The sequence below is a fragment of the Mchenga conophoros genome, linkage group LG5 (assembly GCF_057382185.1).
Source record: "Mchenga conophoros isolate Kocher_MC1m ecotype Shallow Benthic linkage group LG5, M_conophoros_male_GT1.1, whole genome shotgun sequence".
In the NCBI taxonomy this organism is placed as follows: Eukaryota; Metazoa; Chordata; class Actinopteri; order Cichliformes; family Cichlidae; genus Mchenga; species Mchenga conophoros.
The window spans coordinates 16,368,329-16,392,205 of NC_140530.1; the positions used below are offsets into that span (position 1 = coordinate 16,368,329).

Sequence of the window (23,877 nt, forward strand, 5' to 3'; positions counted from 1 at the left end):
ATTTGTAATTAATTTTATCAACTTTCCTTCTGATGATGCTGTCTGTGTTGAGCGCTCAGTGAATCTGCGTTCGACTACTCATTCAGATCTGGCGTGTGGAATTATTTTGGTTTTCATGTGACGTATGACCCTGAAGGTAAGCGAGTCATGGACTAAAGTAAAACAGTATGTTGGATGTGCCATGCAATGCTCAATTACATGGGTGGGAACTAGTGTGTTAGCGCAGTTAGCTCGTTAACGTGTTGGCCGTCTAGCCCCATGCACGGGGCGATCGGCGGTAGCTCGTTAACGGAGATTTGCCGTGTTGTGGCGTTAAGGTCATTTCAACGAGATTAACCTGAAAGCACTAGTGGGAACACAACGAATATGACTGCACATTTACGCCGACATCATCCTAGTGCAAAGACAAGTGGAAGCAGAAAAAAAACAAGCAAGCATGCTACTAACTTTAGCCGAGTCATTTAGACAGCTGTTAGCACATGATTCTCCTTATATGTTTAATATGCTGCTGAGAATATAGCCCAGAAGAAGCGGATAGTATAGCTTTTATTTTGGAAAGAGACATTTCTCTGTAATAAACTCTCTTTTCCAAAGATGAGTGATTCCTCAATCAGATACAGGGCTCGCAATATCGCTAGCCCAACGTCCCGGGGCTAGCGATTTTTTCAGTCGGGCTACCAAAATCTATCTCTTCCCTGCCCGTCGGGCTATTGTAGGAAGGAAAAAAATATATGTCAATGCTTTTGCATTCTTTCGGAAATGTAGCTGGGTAATTATGTCATTGGCATCGGTGAGCCACTGTCAATATGTGACATATTGAAATCGCGTTTGAATTTGCGCTTGTTTTTTTGCTTTCACTTTGCAATCACGCGAACTGTGTATAGAGGGCGACAGCACTGATCTGTGAGTGATGATAATTTGCGCACCAATTCCTCTGACATCGTCTTATTAATCGTTAGCTTACTATGCAAACATGACAAGTGAAATCTCCCGCAGCTTAAACATGTGAGAGGTTGATCGCGCAGAGAATCGCTGAGCTTATGTGAGTGAGTGTGTAAAAGCAGCAGGATTTATATTTGACTACGATAACCTGGATGACTGAGAACCTTCACAGACAGATATATATTTTAGTTCTGCTGAGCCAAATAAGACAGGTCAGGGTGAAGAAGTGACAGCCAAAGAAAAGCTTACCACAAAACGGAGAAGTTATGACAAATCAGACTATAAGGCAAAAAGAAAGTGCAGCTTTATGGTTTCATGGACAAAAGAATTTCTGTGGCTGCGATATGACGAGCTAAATAACCAGGGCTGCACATAAGTGGTCCGCAGGTGCGCATTCGCTGTCAAAAAAAAAAACACGCACAAGGGTTAGGGTTAAATTTAAAAACTGTACTTTTGAGTTAAAATATATATTTATAATTTTAATAAATGACAAATTAAAAAGGCATGAACATTTTTTTGTATCGAAAAAATATCGAACCGTGACACCAAAGTATCGAACCGAACCGAACCGTGAATTTTGTGTATCGTTGCACCCCTAGTATGTACGTATGTTTGTAAATGAAAAATTAATAAAAACAGACTTTTTGGGTTAATTTAGTGTGAGCAATGAAAAATGTCACCATCCTAAGGCAGTAATTATGGGAAAATATCATGTCACTACTGTTGTTGCTCTTTTATTGTTTTCTGCTCCAAACATCTTTACCTTATGTATTTGCCAAGTGCTAAAGTTAGACCTTTCTTAGAGCTGGTTGGGAGAAAGTTAGCTCTGTGTACAAGCAGACAAGCTTAAGGAATACAGATTCAACAGTCATTCATATGTTTAATTAGGGATTCTGTGTTGTCGTGTTTCATTTACACAGTACACACAAGGGAAGTGGACTAAACACCTGTAATTACAGACAAGCAGACACGCAGACAAGCTTAGGGAATAAGGATTCAACAGTCATTCACACCTTTAATTAGGGACTCTGTGTTGTCTTGTTTCATTTACACAGTACACACTTAATTAAAAAAAAAAAAAAAGAGACAGAATTATTATAACAATTATGTACATGTTTATTGTAACATTATATGCTGTTTGTCAACAAGGTCTTCTATAAGGGCAATACAGAAGTAGTAGTAGAAGAATGATCATTTGTGTCATGCTCACTTTTAACAGCCATTCAATATATCTTCATATTTTATAGAAACGTGATAATTACATGAACAAGCTCATTAACAGTGTACTGATAAAATCTGTACATAGGCAGTTCAGTCTGTGCATAGTGACAGTTGACTTACATAGTTGAAACTGTAATGAACAACATAGAGAAGATCAACTGTGGTGATATTTACTCTTATTGATATAATTCATAATATATATATAGCTGTCAGTGTAGTTTTATGTTAGTAACATCACCTTGAAATATTTTTCCAGAAATTATCATTTTAAAAGCTCTTCTAAACCAAGTGAAAAAGAAAGCATAAATAAAGGGATTGAGCATTGAGTTAGAAATTGCAAACCAGTTAAATGGTTCAAGAAGCACATAAAGTATAAAACTATCCAGAGGAACAAATGAATAACTAAGAAAAAGAGGAACCCAACAAATTAAAAATATTCCAATAACTATGGTTAATGTCTTTGTGGCCTTTCTCTCCGTACTGGAAACGGCTTTAGACTTTGTGTTCTGAGAAATTGTATTATGGATGCTGCGTGCCTGCCTCAGTGCAACAACAAGAATTTTGGTGTACATGAAAAGTAAAACTATTGTTGGGATATAATATACTACCACTGATGCGGCAATGAGAGCGAAAACGCAACTTGTGTCACATTCGTCTAAAATAAAAAACAGCAGGAAGACAAAAATTCCACACAAGATAGCAACAGCCCAACTTCCAAGGCCCATCTTCATGGCAACACAATCAGTTATTTTAGTTTTATATATCAGAGGGTGGCAAACAGCATAATATCGATCAACAGAAATACAGCACAAATTTAATAAGGAAGATACACCCATTGTTACATCCATTGTGCTTCTTAAGTTGCACAGTAAACTGTATATATACAAACATGGCTTTAGAGACACTGTCATGCTCAAAGGAAATATTAAAGCACCAATTAGTAGATCAGCCACAGCCATAGAGAGGATAAGGTAGTTTGTAGGAGTGTGGAGATATCTAAAGTAAATTATAGAAATTATCACAAGAAGATTTCCACATATTGTAAGAAGCATAAATGAGCTGAGGACAACATATAATAACACACATAATTTGTTCTTTTGTGAATCGCAGAGAAGGAAGCTCACAGTATTAACAGTCACATTGAATAACTCCATGACTCCCTGTCACAGCCCTGGAACAAGTTTCAATTTTCAGCATTCAAAAAAACATTTCTTTCTCTGTTCTCATGAACAAACAAACAAACAATGCATTCTTTAGGTTGTCTACATACCTGTATGAGGTTGTCTACATACCTGTATGAGGAGTGTGTTAAGAGACTTTTAACATGACAGTCACATGACTGTAACATTTCTCAGCTAATTAGAATAACGAATACATTATGCACTTGTCCAATTAAAAGTGAGAAACGTATGGCCGTTGCTGACATCACAAGTAGTGATGAGTTTGCATGTGTGTTTATGCATGATTTGTATTGTCATCCCAAATTAGATGAACTGGCAATAACTATTTGTGGCCACTTCTAATAAAAACAATTTGTTTTTAAGGTGATAGTGTACAGTTGACCTTTTTCATTGTTTGTTAACACCTGAGCACTGATAGCACAACATCTGCAGACACTATAGAAAAGCATGTCCATGATGATGAGTGCTAATATTGTTGTATCATCAGCAAGCGTGTTGATCTGATCTGTGCTGAATTTGGCAGTGCAGTAATCTGTCACCACAGTAAAGAGCAGTTGACAAAGTACTCAGCCCAGAGTGCAGCCCTGCTTTGGTGATTTCTTACTGCCAACACATACTGTCTGCTGTCTTTCTGGCAATAAGTCCAAAATACAATTACAGCATGAGATAATAAAACTGAGCAGAGACAGCTTCACCATCTGCTTCAAGCTGATTTTGTTAAAGCAGGGGTAGGCAACTCCAGGCCTCGAGGGCCGGTGTCCTGCAGGCTTTAGATATCACCCTGGGTCAATACACCTGAATCAAATGATTAGTTCATTATCAGTCCTCTGGAGAACTTCAATACATGTCAAAGAGGTCATTTAGCCATTTAAATCAGCTGTGTTGGATCAAGGACACATCTAAAACCTGTAGGATTCTGGCCCTCGAAGCCTGGAGTTCGACACCTGTGGTCTACATGCTCTTCCAGAGGGGTCCAGTGAGATCGAGGAGGGGGTAAGATTTTTAAAGTGACTGATTAACACTTAAAATCGAGCCAATTAATTATTTAAAAGAATATAGACCTCTTGTGCTGAAGGTAATTTAATCTGAAAGGAAGTGTTAAAACCAATGTTTATAACATGAATATAAATAAGAACAGTGATTATTCTGCAGAGTATTCTGCAGAGTAAATTCTGCATTATTTTAATATCATTATTCTGCCTGAAGTAAATATTTGAGAATAAAGAAATGATGACGCTCCACAGCTTTCATTCAGTTAGTCAAACCTACTCAACCTGAATATCTGAGCTCATCAGGGAACATTATCAGAAGTTCTGGGTGAGGATGGAAGACCTCAGATATGGGGACATGATGAGCATGACCCCTACCTTCAAAGGATGCAGGATTTATGGCCTAAAGAAAAAACAGAAAGGAAGACAACAACAACTTGGGAAAGGAGTAATCATGCCTTCACAGATTTGAAAAAGGAGGAAAACATATCTCTGAAAGATCAGAGAGTTTAAAAGCTTACATGCTTATGCTTTAAGAACAAAAAAGAGGAGAAAAAAAGAAGAGATGGGAGACTCAGAAGAAGAAATCTGTATCACTGGAAGATTCTCACTTTAAATTGGACCTTTGGAGATGTGAGATGGGATAGAGGTAAGGCAACTTTCTCTGGAGGTACTGGCCAATCACCAATAAACAATCGCTTTTGCCTTAACTGTATCTGCCCTGCGCTTTTCCCCTTTTCCAGAGGTGGGACCAAGTCATTGTTTTGCAAGTCTCAAGTAAGTCTCAAGTCTTTATCCTCAAGTCTCAAGTCAAGTCTCAAGTAATGTCAGGCAAGTCAGAGTCGAGTCTCAAGTCACTGGTGTAAAAGTCCGAGTCAAGTCACAAGTCTGAAACTTTGAATTTCAAGTCCTTTCGAGTCTTTAAAAAAAAACAAACGAAAAAATAATGTTGCAGTTATATGCTAAATGTAAATATACACAAATTGTGAAATTGCACCTCTTTAAAATGCAGCTCAATTAAACCTAACTCCAAGAATAATTTTCACCGACAGTTCTGAGATAAGCTGCATGTTATTCTTGGATGCGGTTGTAGGACCAGCTTTAAAATCGCATGACAAAAATATCATACACATTAAAAAAAACTGTATCACCAACGTAGCCTGGACAACATTTGCTAGTAAGATGAAGTCAGCTATATCATCTTAGCATATTTATATGCATATTTATAATCATACGGTTCTTGGAGTGAGTGCACACACTCATGAAGTTTAGTAACTTCAGGTCACTGCAACAAGCCCAGGTACAGTTTACCGACAGATGGGTGCAGGACCTTGAAATGCACCGTGTAGAACGAAAGACCATCGTACGTATCATAAGTTTACCAGTCTCACAAATTGTCGTCATAAATACACATTCGTTAACCGTTTATTAATAGGACCTTTGAGCTCAACGGTAATTAATTAGTAGTGGAAATAATTTCTGGTTCATCACAGAAATGTAGCAGTGACAATAATATTGTATGCTGTAATCGTACTGGGCAATTAGTGATACAAAACAACTGTTTTATCCTGTGAATAAAAGTATATGTTTTTGTCAATGTACCATAATAACAGAAGCGAAACGCAATATTGTGTCAGGACAATTCACTATTTATGCACAATAAATAAAGGAGCATAGCGCGACAATTTCTGTTCAGCGCCAGACTTGCTTGTAACCTATATCACTAATTATGTTATGAAAATGACGTATTAACTACTAAAAAACACTGACCTTCGTGTAAATGCTTGGAGCAGATTAACCTGTGAGCTGGAGTGTTCTGGGACGTTATATTTGATCTTTGAATGGCTGCAATCCAGGCCATCCGTCGCGTCTTTGTTACTTCGGAAACATGGCTTGAACAATTTCTCTTCAACGACGTAATCCGATAACAACCGATCTCTTTACCCGTCGGCTTCCCGTGGCTGTCATGCGACCGGCTATTGCAGTTAATAATACAACAGCTTCTTGCCATTTTTGTGTTTCTTTTTATCGCTGTATAACTGATTTTAATTGAAAGCCTGCGTGCGCTAGTACCGCTTGCCACGAGTTCCCAGAATCCTTTGCGGTTCTACCCGTGAATGACGTCACATTTTCAATCTCTATATAATATGCCTGTTAAATTTTATATTTGGGGTAAAATATCAAGTCTTTTCAAGTAAACCGGTTCAAGTCCAATTCAAGTCCCAAGTCATTGGTGTAAAAGTCCAAGTCAAGTCACAAGTCTTAGAACATTTTTTCAAGTCAAGTCTAAAGTCATAAAATTAATGACTCGAGTCTGACTCGAGTCCAAGTCATGTGACTCGAGTCCACACCTCTGCCCTTTTCACAATGAACCCTAGGAATTTTACTGTCTCAACGTGACATAGAGGCATTTCCAAAAGACACTGGTGAACCAGAAGGACATCGGACTTATGCTCCTGGACAGACTTTGAGAAAATACGAATGTCATCAAGGTAAACAGGCACAAAATGATTAATGAAGTCATGTAGCATGTCATTGAAAAGGGGTTAGAAAACTGGGGAGACATTAGCCAAAAAAAGTATGGCAATATTCAAAGTGGTCCAGATGTGTCTAAAAGGCTGCTTTCTATTAATCACTCTCTTTAATTCTTATCAGGTGGTAGGTTTGGTGAACAGTGACGCACCCTAAAAGAGCTGAAAAGCAGAGGACAAAAAAGGCAGAGGATATTTAGTTTTAACAGTAATTTTGTTTATCCCACAGAAATCAGTGACAGAAGTGTTACTGTCTTAAGTGACAGATGATTCCAGCGGCTAGTGTACTGTACAATCAAAATTGCTCCCAACAAACATAGATGTTTACATCAGCACTGTAACTTGCACTATTTTATCAACCGATTCACACTACAACCTGGGTTTGCCGCTTATCTGTATTCAATTTTATTTAATTCTAATAACTGTACAGTACTCTGTTTTTGGTAACTATTGTCCTTGATGTAAATATGTAAAACAAAATGTGTATTTTTCTGTTCTGTGACCTGTGTACTGTTTGTTTGTATATGTGTTTTAAATTAAATGATGATTCTATTCTATTCTATTCTATTCTATTCTAGTGAATTGGTTATGTAACTATATAGATGGCTTGAGATGAATGGAGCATCTGGTAGCAGAATGATTGTGCAATCATATGGAAGCAGCAGTGGTGGTGTAAGTGAGAGGGTGAGATCTTTACTAAATACCTCAGCAAGGTCATGATATACTTCTTGTACAGTTATGAATACTAAATCTACCAGGGGAGTGGCTGACTTTAAACACTGTTGGAGACAATCGAGGTTCCACCCAGAAATACTGTTTTTCTTAAATCAATGTGAAGATTATGCAAACTGCCATTAGACAGAACAGAGGTACAGCGCTTAGGAAAGAGAGAGACAGAAAGTGGTAAGTCAATCGGCGAGGACAGAGGGATTCTGCCAATTATGAGGCACAGTAGTCTGTTTTCTGGAAATGGCATTCCAGTGACTCAAAATGGTACTGAGTAGTGTTTATGGTATAAGGCATATATATATTTATAAGGCATAACTGAGCTCCTGGACACTCTGAGGGGAAACCTGGCAGCATCAGATGGACTGAAATATAATGCATCAGAGGTATTGTATTGGTCAGCCGACTGTGGAGGGCAGTCAGTGGTGTCACTTCCTTAATCCTCCAGGAACTGCCTGCATATTCTTCCCACACAAGGCCACGAACTGCGTGCAGCATTCGATACTGTTGACCATAATATCCTATTAGAGCGATTAGAACATGCTGTAGGTATGTATCATATCTATCTAATAGACTACAATTTGTACATGTAAATGGAGAGTCCTCTTCACACACTGAGGTTAATTATGGAGTTCCACAGGGTTCAGTGCTAGGACCAATTCTGTTTACACTATACATGCTTCCCCTACGCAGTATCATTAGAAGACATAGCATACATTTTCACTGCTATGCAGATGACACCCAGGTCTATCTATCCATGAAGCCAGATAACACACATCAATTAGTTAAACTGCAGGAATGTCTTAAAGACATAAAGACCTGGATGGCCGCTAACTTTCTGCTTCTTAATTCAGATAAAACTGAGGTTATTGTACTCGGCCCTGAAAAGCCTAGAAATATGGTATCTAACCAGATTCTTACTCTGGATGGCATTACCTTGGCCTCCAGTAACGCTGTGATGAACCTTCAAATCATTTTTGACCCGGATATGTCCTTCAACACACATATTAAACAAATATGTAGGACTGCTTTCTTCCATTTGTGCAACATCTCTAAAGTTAGAAATATCCTGTCTCAGAGTGATGCTAAAAAACTAGTTCATGCATTTATTACTTCCAGGCTGGACTACTGCAATTCGTTATTATCAGGATGTCCAAAAACACTCCCTGAAAAGCCTTCAGCTAATCCAAAATGCTGCAGCAAGAGTACTTACAGGGACTAGAAAGAGAGAGCATATTTCTCCTGTTTTGGCTTCCCTTCATTGGCTTCCTGTTAAATCCAGAATTGAATTCAAAATCCTGCTCCTCACATACAAGGTCTTAAATAATCAGGCCCCATCTTATCTTAATGACCTTGTAGTACTATATCACCCTATTAGAGCACTTCGCTCTCGCTCTGCAGGCCTACTTGTTGTTCCTAGAGTATTTAAAAGTAGAATGGGAGGGAGAGCCTTCAGTTTTCAGGCCCCTCTTCTGTGCAACCAGCTTCCAGTTTGGATTCGGGAGACAGATGCGCAGAGCCATTGCAGGGGGGTCGGGGAATGAATAAAAACAAAAGAATGCTTGGACACTGGACAGGATAATGGACAGGTTTTTGACGGGTCTCCCACACAAATGCAAAGCAAGAGATGAAGGATTCCCAAATATGTTTCCAAACAAACTTCCTTTCAAGCCAAATACTAGAAAATATGAAGAAGCATATCTTCCCTTTGGCTTCACCTGCACAAGTGCCAAGGTAGGTCTCTGCGACAGAATTAGTTTCCCCTGCGTCACGCAAAAACAGAATCCCACATTCTTGATTTTTAGTTCACAAACACTTCCTGTAATGACTAACTACTCCTGACATTTTGGAGATGTTAGCTGTTTATACAGTAAAGTTACAGTGGGATACAAATAATATCAGGCTGATCCTGCCATAACTTGTTCCCCCTGTACAAATCACGGACAAACTATTGTTAGGTGGTGGGGGGTTGCGAAGATTTTTCTTGTAAAACAAAGGGGGACCTTGAAAAAAGTTTGGGAACCACTGCATTAGAAGATACCAGGCCCTCAAGCTAACCTAGTGAAGTCTGTTTCTGATTGTTTAGTCAGACACCAGAGTCTGAATGCATGTGAATGGGTAAATGTGAGAATGAGGTAAAGTGCCTTTACATGATCCATTCAATAATCTACTTTTTTACTATGTACAGCACTTTGGCCAACCTGTGTTGTTTTTAAATGTGCTTTTATGAAGAGGAAGGGAGAGAGGACGGTCCCTTCTGGTGCCGTCCTCTCTCCCTTCCTCTTCACCCTCTACACGACAGATTTCAGCCACTGCACAGAGACCTGCCATCTTCAGAAGTTTTCTCTGCAGCGGTTGGATGCATCAGCAGAGATGATGAGACAGAGTACCGGGCTGTGGTCGACTCCTTTGTCACGTGGTGGGAGCAGAATTGTCTTCAGCTCAACGTGGCAAAGACCAAGGAACTGATCGTGGACTTCAGGAAGACCAGGAAACACTCGACCCCTGTTTCAATCCAGGGGGTCAATATTGACATTGTGGAGGACTACAAATACCTTGGAGTATACATTGACAATAAACTGGACTGGGCGAAAAACACCACAGCACTTTACAGGAAGGGCCAGAGTCTCTATTTTTTGAGGCGACTGAGGTCCTTCAACATCTGCCGAACAATGCTCAGGATTTTCTACAAGTCTGTTGTAGATAATTCCCTCTAAGCTTTTCACCAAGTTGACGGATCTAGGACTCAGCTCATCACTGTGTCAGTGGATCCTCAACTTCCTCACAGACAGACCCCAATCAGTGAGGGTGGGAAAACAAGTCTCCCCCTCCATCTCACTCAGCACTGGAGTGCCTCAGGGCTGTGTTTTAAGCCTCCTGCTGTACTCACTGTACACTTATGACTGTGTAGCCACATCCGACACCACCTCCATTGTCAAGTTTGCTGACGACACTGCTGTTGTGGGCCTGATCTCCGACAACATCGAGACGGCCTACCTGGAGGAGATTAGGAACCTGGAGACCTGGTGCCAGGAGAATAACCTCCTCCTAAACATCAGCAAGACTAAGGAGCTGATCGTGGACTTCACTACAAAGCAGGCGAGGAATTACAAACCCCTCATCATCAGTGGCACGCCAGTGGAGAGAGTGGACAGTTTCCGATACCTGGGTGTCCACATCACTCAGGACCTCTCATGGTCCTGCCACATCAACACCCTGGTTAAGAAAGCCCGTCAGCATCTCTTCTTCCTCAGAAGACTTAGAGACTTCCATCTGCCACTGAAGGTGCTCAAGAACTTCTACTCCTGCACCATCGAGAGCGTCCTGACGGCAAACATCTGCACCTGGTTTGGGAACAGCACCAAGCAGGACAGATGAGATCTGCAAAGGGTGGTGCGCTCGGCAGAACGCATCATTCAATCAGAGCTCCCTGACCTGCTGTCCATCTACACCAAGCGGTGCAAGTCCAAAGCTAGGAAGATTATGATGGACCTCTCCCATCCCAACAATGGACTCTTCTCACTGTTGAGGTCTCGGAAGTGCTTCCGCTCCCTTAAGGCCAAAACAGAGAGAATGAGGAGGAGCTTCTTCCCCCAGGCTATTCGGGGCCTGAACCAGGTGTAGGACTGGACTCTCCCAAACACGTCACTATAAGACTGGACTCTCACACACGTCACCACACGCACCACCACACATTTCCTATAATGCTATAATTCCTATAATTTATAATCCTTATCTTTATAATCTCTTCTGCTATTTGCACATTCTTTACTGTAAATTCCTAAGTTAATTTGTAATTTTTGTAGTAAACTGTAAATTGTAAATATTGTAAAACTTTTCTCCTGTCATTTAATGGTCGGGCATTGTACAGCTACAAGCATTTCACCCCCATGTCATACTGTGTATGGTTCTGTGTATGTGACAAATAAAATTTGAATTTGAATTTGGCCAGTGCAATCTTCTATGCCGTTGTGTGCTGGGGGAGCAGGCTGAGGGTCGCTGATGCTAACAGACTCAATAAACTGATCTGTAAGGCCAGTAATGTTGTAGAGATGGAGCTGGACTCCCTTAAGGTGGTGTCAGAGAGGCGGATGTTGTCCAAAATAAAGACAATGTTGGATAATACCTCCTACCCACTCCATGACATGCTGGTCAGTCACAGGAGCATTTTCAGTGAGAAACTGAGAGTACCAAAAAGCACCACTGAACGACATAGGAAAACCTTCCTGTCTGTGGCCATCTCCCTGTACAATTCGTCCACTTAACACACTGTATACTGCAATAGCTACACCCTTTTTGCACACACTCTCCTCTTGGACCAACAGATATTGATCCTGCTGGTGGTTTAAAGCCCTGTCCAGCTTTTCAAGAGTAATTACCTGTCTCCTGTCATCTCACAGCAAACTGTCTGGCATTCTGTCAATGCCAAGTATTGATGTGCCATACTGGAAAAGGTGAACAACTGTTGTGTGCAGATATTACCTAACACTACCAGTAGTGACACTGACCCGAGCCAAATGCAAATCTAGTAAGAAAGATGAAAAGAGAAAAAAAAAAGTTTGGTAGTTGCTTTATTGTTTGCCCGCTAGTAGACCTGTTGTTAATTTCATTACCACCAAAGAAAGATTAAACTAATTAACAAACCCCTATGCTATTTAACTGACCATTAACATAATAATAACAATAATAATAATAATTAGTTTGATTTTTAGCAATTTTCTGGAAGAGAATGACATTCATACAGCTCATACTGACATCTTCAAGTGCTACAAGCCACATTTTAAACATTTGTGTACATCACATCACTAATGAACCTAACATATGTCTTTGGATTGTACAAGGTAAATGTAGGGCCCAGAACAAATTCTTATTGGCACAGTGAGAGCATGCAAAGTCTTAGAGAACCACTGCACTCAAAAAAAGGAAATTCCTACTTTTGTTAAGTCTGGATTGACAATCCACAATCGAGGTAGTTTGCAGTGGGTTCTCTCTGGGTACTCTGGTTTCCTCCCACAGTTAAAAGTTATGCAGTTATTTTCACCAATTAGGGTAATTGGTGAAAGTTCTCTCTGTGTTAGCCCTGCAATAGGCCTGTGACGTGTCCATGATGTACCCTGGGTCTCACCCTATCACATCTGGGATAGGCCCCAGGCCCCCCTCAGCCCTGATAAAGATAAGATCAATGGATGGAGTGGAATTTGTTATAAATCCATTAAACTTTTATGTTAACCAGACTCCATACTTTGTTGAACATTGTGTAATATAAAGATAAAATGTAGTTTTCAAGTGACCACGTAGTAATGGGGTAAAGGTTATGAATAGTGTTGGAATAAATTGAGACAATTGTGAAGGATTAAAATATTCCAAGAGCTCCAATTACTTCATCTAAACATGTTTCAGTCACATTGTATCAACACAAAATACACAGGTTTATCGAATATGAATAACTTGTGTTGATTTAACTTTGTTGTTTAAGTTACTGCCAAAGCAAAACATCTGTGTGCAACCAGTGTCCACTATGTGGACATAGTATGCATCATCGTGTGCTGCACATCAATGCTGCACCTTATCCCAGCTGTAAAATTTTCAAGATTTTTTCAAAAAACGCCTCAGTAAGTAGATAATTTGAAGTTCTATTTTTTGTTCACATTGTGACCCTGACTCTTACACAGTGATTATGGCAGCATTTCATGTTCTATTTGTTGTTAGATATTCTTTTTTGTTCTAATGTATAACTTTGTTGAAAACATTTCCCATGTAAACCAGATATTATTACCAAGTAACACATCTGGTTGCACATACAACACACATTGGGGAAAAGCAGAACTCCCTCTGTGTAACAATGGAGCAGCTAGGGGATTCAATACTCATACTCACTCACACCTTTAATGGAAGAAGTGTGAGGCCTCTCGATACCATTGCATCAATCAAACACCTTGGCTGCATCAGACAGCCAAGGTGTTTACAGTTGTACAGTTGGAAACCCAAAATCAGAGACAAGCCCACTCTGACTGACAGAGTCATTTCTTTATCTTGAAGTGATATCTGTTGGTCAGAGGTATGCATCACTGGATCATAATTCTCAAATAATATGAATAATTAAATACAGTATTTTAGTTCCATTCGTTTAGCTGGGTTAGACAGTCAATATACAGGTGCATTTCTGTCGTGAATTAGGAAATATCATAATGGAAAAAGACCCTAACTGTCTGGTAAAAGGGAAGAACTGTCATGGTTGGCTGTGTGGCAGGCGGGCAAGCAGGAGTGGTGGATCCAAAATGCAGGACTCAGACACAGAAGTTCAACTTAAAGCGCAGCTTTATTGCTGGAAACCCTCTTACTAACTAAAGGCATCAAAAGACAAACAAAAACGCTGGTGGACTAAAACACTGAAGCAGAAAACACTGAACTGGAAACAAAACACTGAACTGGAACTGGAAACACTGGCAAAACACACACAGCTTGTTGAGGGTACGACGCAACACTGACTCAGAGAAACACAGGGTCTAAATACACTGGGAAGTAACGAGGAGAATGAGACACAGAAGGAGAGCACAGCTGGGGGAAATTAGAACTGACGAGACAAGCAAAGCAGGACACATTCACATAAGTCACGGACCTTCAAAGTAAAACAGGAAGGATCACACAGAGACGCGAACTTGACACTGTGGAGACAGCAACTAAGAAACACAGAGACATAAACCATAAGGCAGAGGACTCTAAGAACCGAGAGACACAGAGGGGAACTCAAACATGCAGACACAGACTTACACAGAACAGAGGGGACACAGAGAAACGAGAAGGACAAGGGATCGAAACTAGAAACCATAGAATGACTCACACCAAGTACAATAATACTAAAATCACAAAGAACTAAAACGCTGGGTCAGGAGACCCAGGACCCTGACAAGAACGGGTCCAAGCATCCAAAAGATGAAGGCAGTTTTGTTTTTGGTAGTGGCTTTCCAAATACATCCTTAAATATTGAGAGCTATACCTAAACTTGACAAAGATATCCCAATACCAATATTAGGGATTATATTTAAGAATTTTCTAAATGCTGGAGGGATGTAAATTGATATTAGGATTGAAAAGGATGTCAGGTGACACATTCATTTATTTTGTTTAACAGAAACAAATGTACAGTTTTCAGTATCCCAAGCACCGAGATCATCGCCTGAGCATAGTCAGAGGATCCGCTGTCATCACCAGCAACCTCATCATCACCAGCAACCAAATCATTAGTGGAACTCCATCTCAGCATCTGGCCTCCTGCCCTGTCAATGTCCGGCTTTGCCACCTGAGGTGCCTCATTGGTCAGCTACCAATGAATTATCTCAGCTACCAGCCTCCTGCTAAGCTGTCTGATTGGACATGTTACCTCAGTGCCGATCTCTGGAGTTTCTTCATCCCTACTGCCACTGGCCCATCAGCTGAGCTCCAGGGTTTCTTCGCCTTCATTATTTGCCACATGGCTGGCCTTCAGAGTTGCTCCATCTCTACTGTTGGCCTTCCTGCCAACTTCAAGAGTTACTCCATCTCTGCTGCTTTCCACCTGGTTGGCACTCCTCCTGAACTTTTTTTTTTTTTAATTTTTAATTTTGAACAACAAAAACAAACAAACAGAACCCAACAAAAATATAAGAGGAAGAAATTGGGGTACTGTTCCAGGCATCAAACAAATAGAGAGATATAAGCTGAATTAAGTGACAGAATCTTCAAGCCTTTGCTTATATTTATACCATTTAGTCCAATGCTGTTGAAAAAGATGACCTTTTAGTCGTAGAAAGATAGTCAGTCTCTCCATCAGATGTATTTCCTCTATAATCTCTAGGACTTGCTCTCGGGGAGGATCTTTCTTAAGCCAATTCCTTGTTATGGCCTTTTTAGATGCGAGCAACAGGATTTTAAAAATATATCTGTTAGATTTGTATTGTTGGATTGTCCTTTATGCCTAGAAATATATATTTAGATATGCTTAGAAGTATATAATCATTTGTAGATTGAAAGAATGTCTCATCCTAGGAGGTCTGTAACAACTCTGTGTAGCATGAAGAGGGGGTGCGTTCACTCCTCTCCAGAGTGTTCTGGCATAGATCACACACCCCTTGGGATCATGAGACCAGCAGGTTTAGGGAAGTTGTTTATGGGGTCACACTCTGACCCTACACGTCATATGTTAATGAGCCTATGTATATTCATGTAACCTAAATAAAAGAGCAGTGTTACGGGGGAACGGACAAGAGCAACTGGGGTCAAGCGAAGGAACGGCCTTTGTCCAGTTCTCTCCCGTGCACGAGAAACATAAAGAACTTTGCCTACTTGTGTCTTGCTTTGCTGTGCAGTTGAATTGTCTTGAACATTCCAGCGAATAGGTTTAAGCTACAAACCTATTAATATCTGTCCTTTTTTAGAATCTAATCTCTAGGTAGCAAACTGTCAATGGAAAATTGTACTTAGTAGTCAGTATAATCTTTCAGTGATATAAGTTCGCATATGGTAGAATACTGCATGCAGTTATTTGTATTAGGAAATATTTAACCATGTATGCTTAGAGGCGTATAATCAATTGTGTAGTGACAGGATGTGTGATCTCTAGCAGGCTGCAAAAGGCTTGCATTCCTGGAATGCACACCTACATCCTGGGAGCATGGGAAGAGGTCGTACCTTGTTTTATTGTTTTAACGTAGCTATGTCTGTTTTAGTCTAAGTGCCTTTTGTTGTGATGAACTGCTGGACTTCTTCACTGTGTTATCTAGGGTGAACCATCTAGGGTGAGGGGGAGACTACCCTCTTTATGACCAAGGATGTTCCTTTTGTGCTGTTATATACCCCTTTGATCAGCAGGACCCCACACACACATACACACACGCACACACACACACAAGCACCCACTGAGGTATAAATAAAGACCGGGGCAGTTTCTCAGTGCGAGTCTCAGTTCTGGAGATTGCCCTTGCTAGCAAGAAGTTCTGTGTGTTTCTCTTCTCTGAGTCTTTACTGAAGAAGTGTTTTAGAGTATATTTCTTTACACAAACCCAGTAAGAAGATCCTGGGATCCTTAGGGATGGCATAGATCATGATGTCATCTGTTAACTTGGATATAAAAAGAAGGCAGTTGTGTACTCATCCAAAAGACACTTCAACCGTTGCCTACTGGTGGTGGTCAAAGGGCCCGGTGGCGCCAGTGTCCGGCAGCCTCGCCTCTGTCAGTGCGCCCCATGGCAGCTGTGGCTACAATGTAGCTTGCCATCACCAGTGTGTGAATGGGTGGAACACTGGTTGTGTAAAGCGCTTTGGGGTCCTTAGGGACTAGAAAAGCGCTATACAAATACAGGCCATTTACCATTTACAAAATAATCTAATTGGAGTTTTCCACTCAAATTCCCTCTACCTTTTGGAACTAGTTGATGTTTGTTGTGTGATATACATTGAGAGCCAATCACACTCTGACAGTCCAATTTTCAACTTGTTGTTGCCATTTTGTTTTTGTAGTCCTTTGTAGAGTTAGACACGGTTTTGGTAGGCAGACATCCTTGCCCTGGGGAGGAGGCGCTCTTTATTTCTGTATTGTAAAAATGATGTCCAGATCCATATTTTCCAGATTAAATTCTGTTTTAAAATTTTTAAACGATTTAAGAGAGCAAAGTTCATCACAGTTCACTGTTAAATCCAAAGCTTAAAAGTTCACTTCACATTGATCCAGTGTCTCAGAATGGCAGCTGTAGTGCAGTTTGGCCAGCTGTAGACCTGACTGGTGATTAGAATGCAATTTTTGAGCACTTTCCATTGCAAAACGTGCCGAAATAGCTCAGCTGGGAGAGCGTTAGACTGAAGATCTAAAGGACCCTAGTTCGATCCTGGGTTTCGGCAAAGCTATTTTGGTCACCATCTAGGGCTTGGTAGGTTTGTTGGTAGGACTTCATTATACGGCCTACAACTACGTGGATCATTGCCATCAAATGAGAAAACAAACACAGATGGTGCAGCTTGCAAACGTCCATCAAGTGGAGGTGGAATTTGAAGAAGGTCCTCCTTCAGAAGCTCCCAGGCCTCACCCATTATACCATTGACTTACCTAGGGCTTGGTATGTTGGGTGATCACACGTCATAATACAGCCTAGCGATGTTTCCCCTAGAATCAAATCCTTCCCTTGGCTCTTGTCTGAAATGACCATTTAATAATATCTAACTGCAAATCCTCACCAGTACCTACAGTAAAATGAGAGGATAAGAGATCACGTTTTTACAGAAAAGAAAGACAATATGTGTCCCAGAGGACAAACACGTGACTCTTGTTACCTGGGTAGCTCAGATGGAAGAGCATCAGACTTTTAATCTGAGGGTCCAGGGTTCAAGTCCCTGTCCAGGTGTCTCCTTTGGATCCTTGCCCTTCCATGGCTTTACCTAACAAGCTCAGTTGTTCTTGATAGTTCTGTGACCTCATTGTCATCTTTAGCAAAGTCCATAGACTGCAGGTGGGATGACGATATGGGATTTGTGGATATCAGGGACAGAGGCCTCTTTCAGATAATCCCACCGTACAAGCTCTGTAAAGAATCTTTTCCTGCCCCTCGGTCCAACTCACCGCCAGTTGGTTCTCAGCTCAGCTCCTTTGCGAAACCCGGTGTCTAAGACATGCCAATCTCACCAAATCCGCCCTGGGTTTCTCGACACGTTACACTTTCACTTTTTTTCTGTCTTACTTTGGGTGGGACAACATTTAAGAGAGCAAAGTTCATCACAGTTCACTGTTAAATCCAAAGCTTAAAAGTTCACTTCACATTGATCCAGTGTCTCAGAATGGCAGCTGTAGTGCAGTTTGGCCAGCTGTAGACCTGACTGGTGATTAGAATGCAATTTTTGAGCACTTTCCATTGCAAAACGTGCCGAAATAGCTCAGCTGGGAGAGCGTTAGACTGAAGATCTAAAGGACCCTAGTTCGATCCTGGGTTTCGGCAAAGCTATTTTGGTCACCATCTAGGGCTTGGTAGTTTTGTTGGTAGGACTTCATTATACGGCCTACAACTACGTGGATCATTGCCATCAAATGAGAAAACAAACACAGATGGTGCAGCTTGCAAACATCCATCAAGTGGAGGTGGAATTTGAAGAAGGTCCTCCTTCAGAAGCTCCCAGGCCTCACCCATTATACCATTGACTTACCTAGGGCTTGGTAGGTTGGGTGATCACACGTCATAATACAGCCTAGCGATGTTTCCCCTAGAATCAAATCCTTCCCTTGGCTCTTGTCTGAAATGACCATTTAATAATATCTAACTGCAAATCCTCACCAGTACCTACAGTAAAATGAGAGGATAAGAGATCACGTTTTTACAGAAAAGAAAGACAATATGTGTCCCAGAGGACAAACACGTGACTCTTGTTACCTGGGTAGCTCAGATGGAAGAGCATCAGACTTTTAATCTGAGGGTCCAGGGTTCAAGTCCCTGTCCAGGTGTCTCCTTTGGATCCTTGCCCTTCCATGGCTTTACCTAACAAGCTCAGTTGTTCTTGATAGTTCTGTGACCTCATTGTCATCTTTAGCAAAGTCCATAGACTGCAGGTGGGATGACGATATGGGATTTGTGGATATCAGGGACAGAGTCCTCTTTCAGATAATCCCACTGTACAAGCTCTGTAAAGAATCTTTTCCTGCCCTTCGGTCCAACTCACCGCCAGTTGGTTCTCAGCTCAGCTCCTTTGCGAAACCCGGTGTCTAAGACATGCCAATCTCACCAAATCCGCCCTGGGTTTCTCGACACGCTACACTTTCACTTTTTTTCTGTCTTACTTTGGGTGGGACAACATTTAAGAGAGCAAAGTTCATCACAGTTCACTGTTAAATCCAAAGCTTAAAAGTTCACTTCACATTGATCCAGTGTCTCAGAATGGCAGCTGTAGTGCAGTTTGGCCAGCTGTAGACCTGACTGGTGATTAGAATGCAATTTTTGAGCACTTTCCATTGCAAAACATGCCGAAATAGCTCAGCTGGGAGAGCGTTAGACTGAAGATCTAAAGGACCCTAGTTCGATCCTGGGTTTCGGCAAAGCTATTTTGGTCACCATCTAGGGCTTGGTAGGTTTGTTGGTAGGACTTCATTATACGGCCTACAACTACGTGGATCATTGCCATCAAATGAGAAAACAAACACAGATGGTGCAGCTTGCAAACGTCCATCAAGTGGAGGTGGAATTTGAAGAAGGTCCTCCTTCAGAAGCTCCCAGGCCTCACCCATTATACCATTGACTTACCTAGGGCTTTGTAGGTTGGGTGATCACACGTCATAATACAGCCTAGCGATGTTTCCCCTAGAATCAAATCCTTCCCTTGGCTCTTGTCTGAAATGACCATTTAATAATATCTAACTGCAAATCCTCACCAGTACCTACAGTAAAATGAGAGGATAAGAGATCACGTTTTTACAGAAAAGAAAGACAATATGTGTCCCAGAGGACAAACACGTGACTCTTGTTACCTGGGTAGCTCAGATGGAAGAGCATAAGACTTTTAATCTGAGGGTCCAGGGTTCAAGTCCCTGTCCAGGTGTCTCCTTTGGATCCTTGCCCTTCCATGGCTTTACCTAACAAGCTCAGTTGTTCTTGATAGTTCTGTGACCTCATTGTCATCTTTAGCAAAGTCCATAGACTGCAGGTGGGATGACGATATGGGATTTGTGGATATCAGGGACAGAGGCCTCTTTCAGATAATCCCACCGTACAAGCTCTGTAAAGAATCTTTTCCTGCCCCTCGGTCCAACTCACCGCCAGTTGGTTCTCAGCTCAGCTCCTTTGCGAAACCCGGTGTCTAAGACATGCCAATCTCACCAAATCCGCCCTGGGTTTCTCGACACGTTACACTTTCACTTTTTTTCTGTCTTACTTTGGGTGGGACAACATTTAAGAGAGCAAAGTTCATCACAGTTCACTGTTAAATCCAAAGCTTAAAAGTTCACTTCACATTGATCCAGTGTCTCAGAATGGCAGCTGTAGTGCAGTTTGGCCAGCTGTAGACCTGACTGGTGATTAGAATGCAATTTTTGAGCACTTTCCATTGCAAAACGTGCCGAAATAGCTCAGCTGGGAGAGCGTTAGACTGAAGATCTTAAGGACCCTAGTTCGATCCTGGGTTTCGGCAAAGCTATTTTGGTCACCATCTAGGGCTTGGTAGGTTTGTTGGTAGGACTTCATTATACGGCCTACAACTACGTGGATCATTGCCATCAAATGAGAAAACAAACACAGATGGTGCAGCTTGCAAACGTCCATCAAGTGGAGGTGGAATTTGAAGAAGGTCCTCCTTCAGAAGCTCCCAGGCCTCACCCATTATACCATTGACTTACCTAGGGCTTTGTAGGTTGGGTGATCACACGTCATAATACAGCCTAGCGATGTTTCCCCTAGAATCAAATCCTTCCCTTGGCTCTTGTCTGAAATGACCATTTAATAATATCTAACTGCAAATCCTCACCAGTACCTACAGTAAAATGAGAGGATAAGAGATCACGTTTTTACAGAAAAGAAAGACAATATGTGTCCCAGAGGACAAACACATGACTCTTGTTACCTGGGTAGCTCAGATGGAAGAGCATCAGACTTTTAATCTGAGGGTCCAGGGTTCAAGTCCCTGTCCAGGTGTCTCCTTTGGATCCTTGCCCTTCCATGGCTTTACCTAACAAGCTCAGTTGTTCTTGATAGTTCTGTGACCTCATTGTCATCTTTAGCAAAGTCCATAGACTGCAGGTGGGATGACGATATGGGATTTGTGGATATCAGGGACAGAGGCCTCTTTCAGATAATCCCACCGTACAAGCTCTGTAAAGAATCTTTTCCTGCCCCTCGGTCCAACTCACCGCCAGTTGGTTCTCAGCTCAGCTCCTTTGCGAAACCCGGTGTCTAAGGCATGCCAATCTCACCAAATCCGCCCTGGGTTTCTCGACACGTTACACTTTCACTTTTTTTCTGTCTTACTTTGGGTGGGACAACATTTAAGAGAGCAAAGTTCATCACAGTTCACTGTTAAATCCAAAGCTTAAAAGTTCACTTCACATTGATCCAGTCTCTCAGAATGGCAGCTGTAGTGCAGTTTGGCCAGCTGTAGACCTGACTGGTGATTAGAATGCAATTTTTGAGCACTTTCCATTGCAAAACGTGCCGAAATAGCTCAGCTGGGAGAGCGTTAGACTGAAGATCTAAAGGACCCTAGTTCGATCCTGGGTTTCGGCAAAGCTATTTTGGTCACCATCTAGGGCTTGGTAGGTTTGTTGGTAGGACTTCATTATACGGCCTACAACTACGTGGATCATTGCCATCAAATGAGAAAACAAACACAGATGGTGCAGCTTGCAAACGTCCATCAAGTGGAGGTGGAATTTGAAGAAGGTCCTCCTTCAGAAGCTCCCAGGCCTCACCCATTATACCATTGACTTACCTAGGGCTTTGTAGGTTGGGTGATCACACGTCATAATACAGCCTAGCGATGTTTCCCCTAGAATCAAATCCTTCCCTTGGCTCTTGTCTGAAATGACCATTTAATAATATCTAACTGCAAATCCTCACCAGTACCTACAGTAAAATGAGAGGATAAGAGATCACGTTTTTACAGAAAAGAAAGACAATATGTGTCCCAGAGGACAAACACGTGACTCTTGTTGCCTGGGTAGCTCAGATGGAAGAGCATCAGACTTTTAATCTGAGGGTCCAGAGTTCAAGTCCCTGTCCAGGTGTCTCCTTTGGATCCTTGCCCTTCCATGGCTTTACCTAACAAGCTCAGTTGTTCTTGATAGTTCTGTGACCTCATTGTCATCTTTAGCAAAGTCCATAGACTGCAGGTGGGATGACGATATGGGATTTGTGGATATCAGGGACAGAGGCCTCTTTCAGATAATCCCACCGTACAAGCTCTGTAAAGAATCTTTTCCTGCCCCTCGGTCCAACTCACCGCCAGTTGGTTCTCAGCTCAGCTCCTTTGCGAAACCCGGTGTCTAAGACATGCCAATCTCACCAAATCCGCCCTGGGTTTCTCGACACGTTACACTTTCACTTTTTTTCTGTCTTACTTTGGGTGGAACAACATTACGAGAGCAAAGTTCATCACAGTTCACTGTTAAATCCAAAGCTTAAAAGTTCACTTCACATTGATCCAGTGTCTCAGAATGGCAGCTGTAGTGCAGTTTGGCCAGCTGTAGACCTGACTGGTCATTAGAATGCAATTTTTGAGCACTTTGCATTGCAAAACGTGCCGAAATAGCTCAGCTGGGAGAGCGTTAGACTGAAGCTCTAAAGGACCCTAGTTCGATCCTGGGTTTCGGCAAAGCTGTTTTGGTCACCATCTAGGGCTTGGTAGGTTTGTTGGTAGGACTTCATTATACGGCCTACAACTACGTGGATCATTGCCATCAAATGAGAAAACAAACACAGATGGTGCAGCTTGCAAACGTCCATCAAGTGGAGGTGGAATTTGAAGAAGGTCCTCCTTCAGAAGCTCCCAGGCCTCACCCATTATACCATTGACTTACCTAGGGCTTTGTAGGTTGGGTGATCACACGTCATAATACAGCCTAGCGATGTTTCCCCTAGAATCAAATCCTTCCCTTGGCTCTTGTCTGAAATGACCATTTAATAATATCTAACTGCAAATCCTCACCAGTACCTACAGTAAAATGAGAGGATAAGAGATCATGTTTTTACAGAAAAGAAAGACAATATGTGTCCCAGAGGACAAACACGTGACTCTTGTTGCCTGGGTAGCTCAGATGGAAGAGCATCAGACTTTTAATCTGAGGGTCCAGGGTTCAAGTCCCTGTCCAGGTGTCTCCTTTGGATCCTTGCCCTTCCATGGCTTTACCTAACAAGCTCAGTTGTTCTTGATAGTTCTGTGACCTCATTGTCATCTTTAGCAAAGTCCATAGACTGCAGGTGGGATGACGATATGGGATTTGTGGATATCAGGGACAGAGGCCTCTTTCAGATAATCCCACCGTACAAGCTCTGTAAAGAATCTTTTCCTGCCCCTCGGTCCAACTCACCGCCAGTTGGTTCTCAGCTCAGCTCCTTTGCGAAACCCGGTGTCTAAGACATGCCAATCTCACCAAATCCGCCCTGGGTTTCTCGACACGTTACACTTTCACTTTTTTTCTGTCTTACTTTGGGTGGGACAACATTTAAGAGAGCAAAGTTCATCACAGTTCACTGTTAAATCCAAAGCTTAAAAGTTCACTTCACATTGATCCAGTGTCTCAGAATGGCAGCTGTAGTGCAGTTTGGCCAGCTGTAGACCTGACTGGTG

General features: G+C 41.7%; 1 protein-coding gene and 11 non-coding genes across 12 annotated transcripts; 11 read left to right on the plus strand and 1 right to left on the minus strand.

The window, feature by feature from the left end:
- Positions 1-2,372: 2,372 nt before the first annotated feature.
- Positions 2,373-3,317, minus strand: LOC146574053 (trace amine-associated receptor 1-like). The gene has a single exon (XM_085275532.1). It carries the CDS (start codon positions 3,315-3,317, stop codon positions 2,373-2,375), a length of 945 nt encoding a protein of 314 aa, XP_085131658.1.
- Positions 3,318-17,390: 14,073 nt separating this feature from the next.
- Positions 17,391-17,463, plus strand: trnaf-gaa (transfer RNA phenylalanine (anticodon GAA)). The gene has a single exon. It is a non-coding gene; the product is annotated as a tRNA-Phe (tRNA).
- A 427-nt stretch (positions 17,464-17,890) lies between these two features.
- trnak-uuu (transfer RNA lysine (anticodon UUU)) lies at positions 17,891-17,963 on the plus strand. Its single transcript has one exon. It is a non-coding gene; the product is annotated as a tRNA-Lys (tRNA).
- Positions 17,964-18,478: 515 nt separating this feature from the next.
- Positions 18,479-18,551, plus strand: trnaf-gaa (transfer RNA phenylalanine (anticodon GAA)). The gene has a single exon. It is a non-coding gene; the product is annotated as a tRNA-Phe (tRNA).
- Positions 18,552-18,978: 427 nt separating this feature from the next.
- trnak-uuu (transfer RNA lysine (anticodon UUU)) lies at positions 18,979-19,051 on the plus strand. The gene has a single exon. It is a non-coding gene; the product is annotated as a tRNA-Lys (tRNA).
- A 515-nt stretch (positions 19,052-19,566) lies between these two features.
- trnaf-gaa (transfer RNA phenylalanine (anticodon GAA)) lies at positions 19,567-19,639 on the plus strand. The gene has a single exon. It is a non-coding gene; the product is annotated as a tRNA-Phe (tRNA).
- A 1,015-nt stretch (positions 19,640-20,654) lies between these two features.
- On the plus strand, positions 20,655-20,727 carry trnaf-gaa (transfer RNA phenylalanine (anticodon GAA)). The gene has a single exon. It is a non-coding gene; the product is annotated as a tRNA-Phe (tRNA).
- Positions 20,728-21,154: 427 nt separating this feature from the next.
- Positions 21,155-21,227, plus strand: trnak-uuu (transfer RNA lysine (anticodon UUU)). The gene has a single exon. It is a non-coding gene; the product is annotated as a tRNA-Lys (tRNA).
- A 515-nt stretch (positions 21,228-21,742) lies between these two features.
- On the plus strand, positions 21,743-21,815 carry trnaf-gaa (transfer RNA phenylalanine (anticodon GAA)). Its single transcript has one exon. It is a non-coding gene; the product is annotated as a tRNA-Phe (tRNA).
- Positions 21,816-22,242: 427 nt separating this feature from the next.
- Positions 22,243-22,315, plus strand: trnak-uuu (transfer RNA lysine (anticodon UUU)). The gene has a single exon. It is a non-coding gene; the product is annotated as a tRNA-Lys (tRNA).
- Positions 22,316-22,829: 514 nt separating this feature from the next.
- On the plus strand, positions 22,830-22,902 carry trnaf-gaa (transfer RNA phenylalanine (anticodon GAA)). Its single transcript has one exon. It is a non-coding gene; the product is annotated as a tRNA-Phe (tRNA).
- A 427-nt stretch (positions 22,903-23,329) lies between these two features.
- On the plus strand, positions 23,330-23,402 carry trnak-uuu (transfer RNA lysine (anticodon UUU)). The gene has a single exon. It is a non-coding gene; the product is annotated as a tRNA-Lys (tRNA).
- The last annotated feature ends 475 nt before the right edge of the window (positions 23,403-23,877 follow it).